General features: G+C 28.1%; 1 protein-coding gene across 1 annotated transcript in view; it reads right to left on the bottom strand.

The window, feature by feature from the left end:
* Nucleotides 1-14,377, bottom strand: part of Lamtor3 (Late endosomal/lysosomal adaptor, MAPK and MTOR activator 3) — a 44,618-nt gene that overhangs the window by 23,264 nt on the left and 6,977 nt on the right. Inside the window, exons 2-3 of the mRNA XM_075355764.1 lie at nucleotides 11,891-11,925; nucleotides 5,177-5,235 (exon numbers count right to left, since the gene is read on the bottom strand). Of these exons, the coding sequence (XP_075211879.1) occupies nucleotides 5,177-5,235; nucleotides 11,891-11,925 (94 nt within the window). The remainder of the gene's footprint in view (nucleotides 1-5,176; nucleotides 5,236-11,890; nucleotides 11,926-14,377) is intronic.

Raw genomic sequence — 14,377 nt, 5'->3', positions numbered from 1 at the left:
AAAAATTTATTATATAAATTTCACCTAAATACAAAATATTAAAACCAAATAAGACTAAATTCTAAAAAAATTAACTTGAACCTGAGGAATAACCGCAAATGCTAGCACAACATTTTTTGGTTCTAAAAAATATAACTTAAATTAAAAAATTAAATTAAAAAACCTTAACACTGAAAATAAAGATTAACCATTAAGGATATTTAACCTAACAAAAATTTACATGCGTTATAAATTTAAAGCCAAATTTTAAAACAAAAATCAAATTTTTTTTAAAACCATGTTTAAAGGGGACCTTAAATCCAAATCTTTAAACAACAAATAAAACAAATTACATTCAAAAAAGGATCTTCTCCCTTAAACAAATGTAACTCCAAGCTACCCCTAACTGAAGTTAAATAAAATTATAGCCTAAACCAGTCAATAAAATCTAAAGCTAATAATTTAAGTTAAAGAAATATTAAATAAAGCTACCCCTAACATTATCTAATTTAAATAAAAAAACAGTAGTTAAAATAAATAAAAGTAAACTTAAAAGTTGATAACTAAAAGCCACACAAATATAAGATAAAGCTACCCCTAACATTATCTAATTTAAATAAAAAACAGTAGTTAAAATAAATAAAAGTAAACTTAAAAGTTGATAACTAAAAGCCACACAAATATAAGATAAAGCTACCCCTAACATTATCTAATTTAAATAAAAAACAGTAGTTAAAATAAATAAAAGTAAACTTAAAAGTTAATGACTAAAAAGCCACGCAAATATAAGACAAAGCTACCCCTAACATTATCATAATTTTATATAAAAAAAAAAAAACAATGGTTCAAAATATATAAAAATAAACTTAAACAATAAATAATCCTAATGTTGAAAATAACAATAGTATAATAATAAATTTGTTTTTAAGGAACCAAATAAAATAATTAAATAAAACATATGTAATTATTTTATTAAAACCTTAAGATAAAAATTAAACCATGAGGTTTTTTTTTTTTTTAATAATTATATATTTTTAAATACACTTATTATAATATAATTATATTCCTTAGGTTTTTTAAACTTTAAAATTTATTTAAATGAATAAAATTATTTTTAATAAAATCCTATTTAATTTAATTAAAAGTTAATTTTAATTAAATCCTTATGAAATAGGTATTTAATTAAAATTAAAAATAATTTTAATTAAATATCTTATTGATGCATTTAATTAAATAATTTATTTTAGATGATTATCTTTACAAAAACTATTTTACATTAAATTAAAATCTATATTATATTAAAATCTTTATTTAAATATAAGAGGTTATCTATTATATAATAAATTTTTTAATTTATATAACACTTACGAATTAAAATATTATATTTAATAAGATTAAATATTAAAGGGAGAAATAGCTATATTTAAATAAATATATTACTATATATAATATATGTATTATAATATATATAATATATAATATAATAATATTCTATAATAATATATTATATAATATAATAATATAATATATAATAATATATATATAATATAATAATATATAATAGATTGAGGTAAACAAAGAAGGTGTTATATCACTATAATTATTATATATCACCGCCAAGATTCCAATGGATGAAATCAATAATGCAATTTAATATTTTCTTATTTTTTTCACAAAAAATTCATAACACAGAATAATTCAAATAAAAATTTAATATTTTAACAAGCTTTTCCAATAATGTTTTTTTCTAGAGAAAAATATATTTTATTAAATGTGTAAACCATTAATGAAAGATCCAACATATTTCTCTTTGAAGCCACACAAGGTTGCTCTAATGGGTAAGTATCAATACAGATAAAGATAACACTATGCAATCTGAACATTTCCTAGATACATACAAAAAATATCAAACTTTTCTTCAAAATTGCAAATGACCAGAACATAAATAATTTTTTTTGGTCAATTGTACAAAGTAAATCACAATAAAAACTTTAATATTTTTGTCTCATATTTTAACTTCAAAATGTCTCCTGCCACTTATATATACTAATGTGTAAGGCACAAATCTGTTGTTAGTATTTAAATAATATTCATTATTTTTTTTTTTTTATAAATACTATTCGTAAAAAAACATACACACTATTCAGGCACAATTTACCTTTATTTTAAAAGCTAAAAATGCCCGTCCCTCTTGTTTGAGACATAATTCAACTAATAAATACTTATTATCAAACATATTTTACATCTTCTTGGTAACAGAAATAGTGCAAGTGAAGATAACTGTTTTCAATTCTTTGGTTGGTCTTTATATAAACCTCTTTTTTGCTACTTCCCAGAAGAAATATTCAGGAGGTATTAGGTCAGGTAATTACGGAGTCAAACATCCTTCAATGAAGTGCCATTAACAGATATGATATTTGATATTTACATATGATATTTGTCTGGTTCTGCCGAACCAGACATGATATTTATTTAGTAAGTAAATAAATATTAAAAATTAAATTAGAAACTAAAACTTAATAACATAAAAACACAGCATAAATGGAAAATGCCAGAGACCTATGCTAAAATCGAAATAAAACCAAAATGAAATAGTAAATTTATAATCTAAATTAAAACAATAAATTTATCATCTGCCATACGCCAAATGACATAAATAACCGAAACACAGTACAGCAAACTCAAATATTTGAATATAAACGGGCAGCCCCAAGAAATCGCAAAACATTCAAAAACATTGTTTCATTGTTTCCTAAGATGTTTCAGAAGTTAGCCCATCGTCAACTAGCATCATATAAATTTTTAGTAGTCAAACTTCTGAAGGCCATTCAATTTTTTTTAAAAACAGCCATTTGATGTTTCATTTATTTAAATCTTTCAGAATAATAATGTTATGAATTTATTGTTTTCAAAGAATATAGTATCCAAAATCAGATTTTTTAAATTTACTATTCAAATGCCAACATTTTTGGATTCCAGCAGTTAATCATGAATGGCATAAAGTTCTTGTAAACCACAAATGGCAGTTTTGCAAGTTTATATAACACACCTTGATAGATGAAACTAAACTTCATTCTGTGAAAAAGAATTCCCTCAGTGCTTAATTTCTTCATTTCTTAATATCATTTCCAATTTGCCAAGTGAAAATTTTAAACTTACAATATTATAAACAAAAATAACATTGATATTTTTAAATATCTATTAAAAATGCCTTACAAACAAATATAATAAAGATAAGCAGTTTTCATGGCAGAAACATGTACTGTGAAGGGATGGTATTATAAGAAGTCAATGTACATATGATGCAAATTTTAAATACATTCACTCAATGTAGAGGGATGTTCTCTATACTAGTAGAATGTACTTAGTATATATATATATATACTATGTAGAACAGTTACTGTGTAGTAATGTGTAATGTAATAAAATGAAATGTAACATGTGAATTTAATCTGACATTGCTATGAGCTGGTTGTAACATCAACCAACTCGCTGAAACAAACTACGTGAACAGGAACAACCTGTACATTTTATATAAGTAAGAAAGGGGCACATTTTAAATAATTTTACTACCAGGGAAAAAGGCATAACATTTAACCTAAATAGATAAGCAGATAAAATCTAATTTATACCTTTACCATAAACTAAAGATGTGTTTTTCTAACAAAAAATAAATCCTGTAGAAACAGAATGCTAGTTCTAGCTCCAATTCTATTTTGATCACACTTTATATTTTCAGATGCTAAAGATTTTTTTAAAGAAATGGAAAATTCATAAACTCAACTGGGCCAGTTATATAGAAGACAACTATTACAAACTTTCCACTCCTCAAGCATTTAGTTACAATGTACCAATGGAATGGTGAACAGCACATATTTGTAGTAAAAGCCTATTATAAAATTACAGAAAATTAGCTCAACATATTTTCTGTAATCATTCTGGCATTCACTGTAATTACTCAGTTCTATCTAGCCATACAATCAGGTCCTGGATCACCAATTTTGAAAAACCAACTGAGATGGAAGAACAATGCATACTTATATAAAACAGTGAGCTTGAGAGAAACAATAGAAAGAAGCCCTTGCAGATCAGATCGTCGACCCTTCCCAACACTCATGCTGTCAATCTCTTTTATGCAATTTTACAGCTTTTTTCATTACAAGCTTAAAATTCAAATTGTTTATGCTCTAGAGGAAATTGATTGTAAAAGCCAAATACGGGTTTGTCAAGAAATGTTACACATGATAAATGAAAATCAAAGATTTGATAAAAAAATTCCAGATGAGAAATGAGTTTCATTTCACCTTCAGCTTCAAAAGCAAGATTTCTGTTACTGTCAGAGGCAAACCCTCAAACACTCCATGAAAAGCTTCTTCACAGCATTAAGCTGACAGTGTGGAATTTAATCTTTTTGAATAATTAGACAACAGAATCAGAGATACTATAATTGTTTTCTGCAGCAGTATGTAAACATGTTGCAAAACTTATTATTCCCAACAGCTAGAGCTAATACACAATTTTTAGCAGGTTAGAGCTGTCACTCATACTGTTACAGTGTCCACGAATATTTTGAAGGATGATTCCCAATCATCGTACCTCTCAGAAGAGGACTATATCCCTGGCCACTCAGATTACCCAGTCTGAGTGGATGTGATGTCTTTCTATGGGAATACTAAAAGACAAATCTCCCTGACACTTCTATCATGAACAAATAAGACACTAAAACAATGGATATTGTTGATGGATATACTTGGATATGATGGATATCCTTGGATATCCATGGATATACTTGAAAGTATGATGAACAGTTTCCACACAAGGTTTATAAGAAAAAGAAAATTACTACTGAATGCTTGCAACAAGATGGAAGTCATCTAACTGATGTCATTTTCAATAAATAAAACAAAATGCTTCTTTATGTACTTTTGTTTAGTAAATTATTGTTTTATAAATTTCACTGAAAAATCCATTACTAATTATTTACAATATCTATAAAATGGCCAATTTCACTGAATCAAACCAATGTATTTAAAGCAGCTCCAACTTTTCAGAAATTTGGTAATAATGAACTGTTTTGCAGGTACAAAATAATATATAAGATTATTCATATGTATTAAACTGCCTTTGAAAACTATAAAATAAACTTGTGATCATTTTTAAATTTTATGAATAATAAATATTTTAAAAACTGCCTTACCTTTTAGAATAGACACTCCATCTCTGTCAGTAACTGCAATACAGTGCAGACCATCAACTCTGGAAAAGTTATTTTTTAAGACATTAATAAAATATTAATTTAAAGTCTATTTCATTCACCTCTTTAACAATAATGCAAAATGATACAATAAACAAAAACAAGAAAAATTGTAATCGTCTAATATAAATTAATTTAAAATACTTCTACATTTTGGGCATTCTGTAAAATCATAACTATTACTTTAGATAAAAAAGGAAATATGTTATAATTTTATGTCTTGTATAATTAAAATGATCACTGAAATGAAACAATAACTTAATTCAGTAAACACTTAAGGGAAGTGTAAACATTAATAAATGAAGAAGTTTTAAGATGTAATGATAACTTTGTATCAGTTTTAATAATTTTAAAATAAGAAACTAAAACTTGTATTAAATTCAATTGTATAGCAGTGTGATAAATTCTACTTATAAACCATTTGAATTAGATTAAAAAAATTTTACAACTTTAATGAAAATCAACTATTCTAATCCACTGTATTAAAGCGATGGGATTGTCAGTATGTAAGGAACTCCAGTGTGTCACCTTCACCTGCCAATATTTTCAAGTAGATTATAGTTTGTTATCTTTTGGTGTTGCTTTATAGTAAGTAAAATATTTAATTAATTCACTGGAAAATAATTTAACAAGTTAAAGCAAGAATGATAGCTTCACGAGGCATGGCTAAAAACATGTAAATTTGGCATTCTACAAGATCTATTTACAGAAATTTCGCATTTTATAAGAAGTCACATACTGCTAAAAAATACTAATAAACTACTAACAAAAATTACAGTCCAGGGGATATAAAAATTAGCAAGATAAAAGTGATAAGGAATTGCAAGGCATAAGATGGTTCCTGAAAAACAAACAGTTGGAAAATATGGTAAAAAACTGCCAAATAATATACCGTAACAAATCTACGTAACTGTGTAACCCAGAAGACCAAAACAAGAATGAAAATATTTGATTTAAAATTAAAAGCTGTAGAAATAAATTACATCACCTTGAGAGAACTACATGAAGGATTTAATGGCTTAAAACAGTGATAATGAGTAAGCTTTTTTTGTAGAAATTTTCATATTGATTTAGTAGTTTTTGAGAATATCTCAAAGAAACAAATCCTCTTTAGGTATACTATAAATTAAAAATTGTCATTTGCAGAGTTTCATTTGTAAGTTGCAATTTATTTGAAGTAAATTGTAGACATTAACAGAAAATTACACTTAAAAAGTAGCTTGTTTCTTTATCAGTTTTTTTTTAATAATCCAACTTTAATGTTTTATGGCTTGTTAAAGAGATATTAAGAAAAAATAATTCATAAGCTTGTTTAAGAAAAGAGTTGGCTTTGACTATAATTTAAGTCTTAAAAAATCTGTTTCATTTGATTTCAATATGCCAGCTATTATAATATATAAAAGTATGTAATATAATTATAATACATATTAAAAAAATAAAATAAAATAAAAAATATGAACAAGAAATTTATTTTTTCACTGAACCACATTGTTTTAACAAGTAGATACATGATTTAATAATTTCAATAAACAACAGAATGAAAAAAAGGTAATAGAGGAAGAAAATTTCAATTGTAATAGTTAAAATTTGACCATTCAATCAACTAGAAATCAATATAGCTACATTACATAAACACAGAATACAGTAAAGAACTCAATCTGCAGTTCAGCCTTTTACTGAGAAACAACCATATTCTAATCTCAAACGAATACGTTTTTCTTAATAACATTCTTTCCATCCTGTTGATCAAAATTATACAACTAAGTACACCTGTAACAGCAAAATTAAAATAAATGGTACAGAGCAAAAAAATTACAACCTTCATCAGAAAAGAAATTATTAAAATTAGGAATTTTTTAAAAATTTGCCATCATACTGAAATTTATAATTTAACATTTTTTTAAAATTCAGTGGTCTTTGGTCATTCAAAATATTAAGAGGCAAAAGACTTGTTGAATACTGTGTTTTCAATAAATTAAGTTGCCTATTTTTCAATATAATCCTTTACAATCATACGCTTCTCACAACATTCAATTAGTTTTTTTAATTTCAATAACAAACAGTTCTTTTTTTAAGAACCCGGAAAAGCTTTGTGGCTTGTATTAAAGTTCATAATATTGGAAACAGATCACATTACAACTCAGATTTGTTTCCATCTGCTTCCATCAACTTTTTCTCTAATCATCAACACACACACAAAGTGTGGTTCCTTTATGACTTCAACAAGTTATCTAAAAATCCAGCTATGTCTCATAAAACCTGAATTTGTTAATTCAGCGAACTTTATTATTATTTGCATTACAGTTTTTAATAATTCTTTCTGTAAAAACTTGCTTGTTTCTTTTGAATAAGTCATCAATTCAATTGGTCATCTTCCATGTTAGCTATCACTAAACTCATTCAACCATTTTGGACTGTTCAATCTATGCACATTTATAAATCCAAAAAAATTTAACTACATTTGTTTACAACATTCTATAAACTTAATAAAAATAAATAAACTTGATAAAAATTTGACTGTTGAATATCTCAATTTGTTAATTAACTACTTTAATTACATTCTGAATGATGGAAAAGTCCCTTGCTCATTTAAATAGTCAATTATACCTTCACTGTACAAAAAAGAAAATATTTCAGGCACAAACAATAATATAATTACATTTCTAGATGATGTAAATTTTCTATATGAATTCATTTCTATATGAATTTTATTAACAGGTTAGAGGAGTTGTGTAAATTTTACACAATAATGGGCAGAATATTTCAACAGAGGTATTCAACAAATTGTAATATTTTTGAAAATTGTCCTGTCTTTTTGTAGTTTTTAAATTTACTTTTGATAATGTAAACAGATGCTTTTCTTTAAACCATTTATTGTCGAGGATTCATTTAAGTTTATGAAAACTTTCATGGAAGTATACAGGCACACACCATCTCAAGTATGGTGTAATAACAATTTGTCCCCAGATATGGAGAACTCTAATAGTATAAAAAAAGATTTACTGTTGCCCCTAATTTTTTCTTTATTTTTAAACGATTTAGATGAAGAGTTAGGTGATTAACTGGTAGATTGTATGGTCATCCGTTTACTGACAAGTCCAAACTTTACAAATTATTATCAATGATTTGAAATTATATATAATAATCAGGGAGAAACTGCTAATTTAACTAAGTCAAAAATAATAAATTTCAAGAGCGGGAGAGATTAGTTCAGGCTGAACAGTGGAAGTTGTCAATGGAGGCCAATAAAAGTGACAAATACAGATTTATGTTAATGCCAATGCCATTACTGACCTTTAAAGTGTAAGCAAGAGATAGGGTGTCAGTTTCTAAGTTTGCACTAAATAATGTCTGGGTTAATTTTTGTACTCAAAATAAAATCTCTATTTCTGGTGAACTATTTTCAAAGCTGTTTGTAGGGGGGATAGCAGGCTACAGGACTCAGGCATGAGGCTATGCAACTGAAGATGAATTTGAAATCTTTCAAATGTTTGTAGTAAAGAAAATATTTGGGTTGCCCACAACACACCAAATCATTTAATTTACTTAGAAACTTGTTTGACTTTACGTGGCAGTTTTTTTTTATTGCATGTTAATTATACATTAAAACTTCCAAAACAAAGATTGCAAAAAAAAATCAGCAGAAATTGCAATAGTTCATGAAGTTGGATAGTCTAAATGTTAGTATAAATTGTCACCTAAGTTCAGTGTGAGAAGACTGGATTCAAAAAAAGAGAATGGATATTACAGGAAAAATTAGGAGGTTCTCAAGGACGAAATGGCTCAAAAGAGCTGTGAGAACAGAGTATAATATTTTAAAGAAACAATCGACTAATTGACCTAAGGAATAAGGAATACATATTAGATGAACATGATAGGGAATTTATATATATTACTTTTTAGATCAGAAGTGTACAACTGCAATGGAATAATGTGGCCTGTATAGGGAAGGTTGTGAGCCTTGTGTAATTTAAGTGAGGAAGAAGCTGTTGAAAATTTTTTAAGTGTGTCCTATCTTGAATGAAATAAGAATAAAGTGATTTGGATGTAATAGTTTGGATAGGAATGAAATTAACCCACCAGGTTGGTCTAGTGGTAAACACGTAAATCAGCTAACTCTCCCAAATCAGCTTATTTGGAAGTCGAGAGTTCCAGCACTCAAGTCCTAGTAAAGGCAGGCAGTTAGTTACTTTTATACAAATCTGAATAATAGATCATGGATACCAGTGTTTCACGCTGTGTTTTATTGCACTCCAGGGTGAAACAATTTTATGAAGTATATTAAGTAATTAAGTATTTATAAATTAAAACTTAATTATTTTTATAATTAAGAAAGTATTTCTGTGATATTTAGTTTATTTTCATTCATTAAAACATTTTGAATTTTGCAATGAATAAAAATCTGGCTTGTAAAAATTCTCCAAATATTTTTTATGTTTGGGGAAAATTCACCACGAAACGTCAATGAAAACAAGTATCAAATCTGCTGAAAACTGCTTAGAAACATTATTTTGACTGTCCCTTGGGAGACCAAGATAAATCCTGGGCTTCACATGTAGCATGCATCAAGGACTACGTTAAACTAACCCAGTGATTAAAATGAAAAAAAGAGCATTTGCTTTTTGGCATACTACAATTTGGCAAGAGCCTACTAACCATTATGATGACTCCCATTTTTGCTTAACAAATGTTACCGATTTCAATTCAAACAATAAAAGCAGTGGTGCATACCCAAATGTTCATTCGTACCTTAAGGTGTTGATTGACCAATTCAAATTGCTCCAACTTCTTGGAAAGAAATTTCCAATTCTCCAGAAGGCTCAACCAATGAATCCTCAACTTAAATAAATATTAATTACACTCCAGAAGAATCAAATACTGAACCTCCCCTCATCACACAAGCAGAACTGACTGACCTAATTCGTGACTTGTTTTTTTTTATACAACATGCAGAACTCCTAGGTTCACACCTTAAAGAATGGAATTTATTAAACAAGGAAAATAAATTTCAATATATAGAAATCAAAACAAAAATTTACTGAAATAAATATTTTATAAGATATGGTTTAATATTTTCCTGCCATGATGTTACGGGGCTAATCTCTGAACTGGACATTGAATATGTTATTCAAGACTGGCATTTATTTATAGACTCATCAAAAAGACCCTTGAAAAGGCAGTGTTGTTGCATAACTCGAATAAGTTTTCTTCTATTGCAGTTGCACATGCTGTAGGAGTGAAAGAAACAAACAAAAGTATGTCAAAAATTTTAAAAGCTATTAAGTATGATGAACACACATAGCGAACATGCTGACCTGAATGTGGCAGGGCTTCTTCTTGGCTGGCCTCTCTTTTTCTCTTTTTGCTGTTTAGCCTCCAGAACAACCATAAGGTATTACTTCAGAGAACGAATGAGAATCATATGTGTGAATGTAAACAAAGTGTAGTCTTGTACAATCTCAGGTCAACCATTCCTGAGATGTGTGGTTAATTGAAACCCAACGATCAAAGAACACTGGTATCCACAATCTAGTATTCAAATTTGTACAAAAATAACTGCCTTTACTAGGATTTGAACCTTAGAATTCTTTACTTTGATATCAGCTGATTTGCAGTGACGAGTTCACCACTACACTAACCCGGGTGGGTTTTCTTCTCGGTCTCCAGAATGGCTTTACAAAACATGTGTGTTTCTTGTGTTTGTGGGATAGTTGGGCTATAGATTAAACACTATGCAGTTAAAGACTGGTCCAGAAAAGGAAAATGTTGTCAACATTCCACCTTGTCGTAGCAGATCATATTATTTTACCACTTCTACACATAAAACTAAGCCTGATGAAAATTTTTTTAAAAGCATTAGATAAAGATGGAGACGGCTTTAAATATTTGGCTGAGGTTTTGTCACAATTAAGTGAAGCCAAATTAAGAGAGAATATTGTTTAGGCCACAAATAAGAAAATCAATTCGTGAAAGTATATTTGACAGCAAACTGAATCCTAAAGAATTAGCAGCATGGAAGTCATTCAAAGATGTCATTATTGGTTTTCTTGGAAACAAAAAATGTAAAAACCATGATCAGCTTAAATGAACTCTTGGTGAACTACAAAAATTTAGGCTGAGTATGTCACTGAAAATTAATTTTTTACACTCTCATTCGGACTTTTTCTCTTTAAAACTGGGTGATCAGCGACGAACAAGGAGAAAGGTTCTACCAAGATATATTTCAGATGGAACAACGTTATCAAGGCAGATGGAATGAATCTATGAGTGGCTACTACTGGATGATAAAAATTGAAGACTTCACTGAATGCAAAAGGAAAATAACAAAAAATAAATTAAGATAAACGTAAAAATTTTAACTGTAAGTATTATTTTTGTATTCGATTATTTAAGGAGTTTCTCAATATTTTAAAGGGTCACAACTAAAAATCTGAGGATGACGAAGAAAAACTGATTTCATTTTAAGATTCAGCATAAAAAATACATTCTAATTCACCTACTTTTATCTTAGTTCCAAATTTTTTTTTTTTTCATTTTTTTGACCTGGTAATTAATTACATCTAGCAATTGGTACAAAAGCTAGCACTGTTAAAAACAATTAACATTATAATTAATATATTAATATTCTTTAAGAAAAACACAAAGTTAAATACTTACTTTTGTAAAAGATACTGTAGGTATTTCTTCATTTCCTGAAAGAATAAAAAATAAAGTTAAAACTCTATTGCTATTAAAGTACAGAGTAACAATGAGTAACAACTTACTTTCCAGCAAAGGAACTGAAATTGTACACTGGATTAAAAATTTATCAATTGTTTACAAGAAGTAGAGAATGGAGCAAGCAACTCTTTGTAAAAAAAACTTACTACTTTAACACCATATAAACTTTTACAAATTAATTGTTAAGTTACAAATATCTGTTATATTCAACATGCTTCCTTACCTTTTGCACTGGCATAAGCTCAGAAATAAAAAGTTAACACTATCCAAGCATTAGGTCTATCACATCAATTGAACTATATGCTTAGATAAATAGTTTAAACAATAGCATTGTATTTACAATGCTATATTCACCACACTCTAATTGTCATCATACAAAACAACTAGGAGCTCAATTCGTTATCTGTAAATTTATTATAGATAGAACGGTACGATATATTTTTACCATAATATGTGCTTTCTTTATTGTTTATTTGACTTATGTTACCTGTTTTGTAATTGTTAACATTCAATATATCTTAAGCTTAATTTTACACAGATCCTCAATTGTATTCTTTATATACTTTTTTTTTACCGATTCTCTATATCATTCGTTCTCAAAGTGGGCGATAATGCTCTCTTGTGGGCACTGAAGGCCTTTAGGGGGGCAGTAGAAGGCCCACAGAAAGTTGGGGGCATTCAGACGGTCTAGGAAGGCAATGGCTGATTAAAAAAAGGCAAAAATTATGTTTTTCTAATATTTCAAACTAAAATTAATACCTACTACACTAGTACAAAAAATTAAAGGAACATCTATGTTTTACTATAAAAAATGATTGTATTCAAACTACTTTAACTTTGCAAAAGACGAATAAAAAAAAATTAAAAGTTGAATACTCTACTTTTAAACAATATAATTAAGATTTTAAAAATCATCAAATTAAAAAAAAATCAGTGAGAAAAAATTTTAAAAATTTGAAAGTCTGTGTTTGACCAAATACATGGGGGGAAATAAAAATTTTTCAGTAAACTGCATTAAACTTGTTTAAAAGTTTAAGACATTAACTTTAATCTCTTTTCTTTTTTTGTCTATGATTTCTGTGAACCGAAATTATCCACTTTTAAGAGAAAAGGCTACTTTTTTCTTTAATGGTCATGTCTTCAGATCTAAACAATGTATCGATGCAAATAAATATGGAAATTAAAGGGTTTTGATCTGGCTGTAATGACAAGAATAGATTTATTTGACAGACCTATATAGATTGTTTAATGATGTTAATCTCCAGCTTCACAGCGATGACTTGAACTTGATTAAAAGAAAAAAATGTTGTTATTACTTTGGTAGCCAAACTGCTTTTACAAAAGAGAGATATTGGCAAACATGAATTCAATAACTTCCCTAATTTGTCAGCAGTATCCTTCAACAATGACGACTTGCTTGTTTACCATTTCAAAGAACGATTCCAGGACATTTTAAATATGGACATACCAGACTGGGTGTTGGATCATTTTACAAATGTCAATAAAGCTGGATCATCCCTGTTAGAAGAACAATTTATAGAACTGACAACAAATGAAGAAATAAAAATAAAATTCAAGAATGGCTACAAAGAATTTTGGCTGCAAAAGCCAATCCTGCAACTGTACCCTGGATTATGATAGATTGTTCAACGATTTCTGATAGCATTCCCATCGTCGTATTTGTCTGAACATGGATTTAGTGCTGTAGCAACATTGCTAACCAAAAAGAGGAATCGGCTGCATGTTACCGAACGCTGTACTCAGTGTACAGCTGTTTTTAAGTAAATTCGAGCCTGATATTAACAAACTCGTTAAAACACATTAGATTCATCCTTCACATTAATGTTAAGTGTAATTTTTCAATTGAAAGCTTTGTTTTAATAATTGGAATTGCTCTTTTTAACATATGGTAAGTTTAAAAATTTTGGGGCGCTAGAAAATTTTTGATTTTCAATGTGGGCAGTGGGCGAAAAAGATTGAAAATCAATGCTTTATATCACCATAGCAGCATTCTACAGTAATTGTAGTTATTTCATAACATTTTTTTTTTTTTTGAGTTTTATTATTTATGCTACATGCTTCAGAACTTATTAATCTGAGAAAAATCCTCTTTTGCCTGTTTTTATCATTGTAGTGGTAAATATTGGTAGGGGAGGCTTTCCTTAAGGTAATCTAAAAACTGTAAAGCACAACAGTTATTTCTATATTCAAATATCTTCAACGAGAAAATTTTACAATGCTTAAACAAGCACACTCATGATGCATTTGTGAAAGCAAACTGCTGTTTTCACTGCTCTGCTTCCTTTTCTATCATTAACCTCAGTACGATCTGCTCCACGTTCCCATTACAATGTAATCTATTTTGATCCTCATAATTTTAGCTGCCCTCTGTGGCATAGTGGTGGTGTCTGCCTACCGTCTGAA

Source organism: Lycorma delicatula, chromosome 1 (genome assembly GCF_047948215.1).
Source record: "Lycorma delicatula isolate Av1 chromosome 1, ASM4794821v1, whole genome shotgun sequence".
NCBI classification, from domain to species: Eukaryota; Metazoa; Arthropoda; class Insecta; order Hemiptera; family Fulgoridae; genus Lycorma; species Lycorma delicatula.
This window is presented reverse-complemented; position numbering and strand designations above follow the sequence as displayed.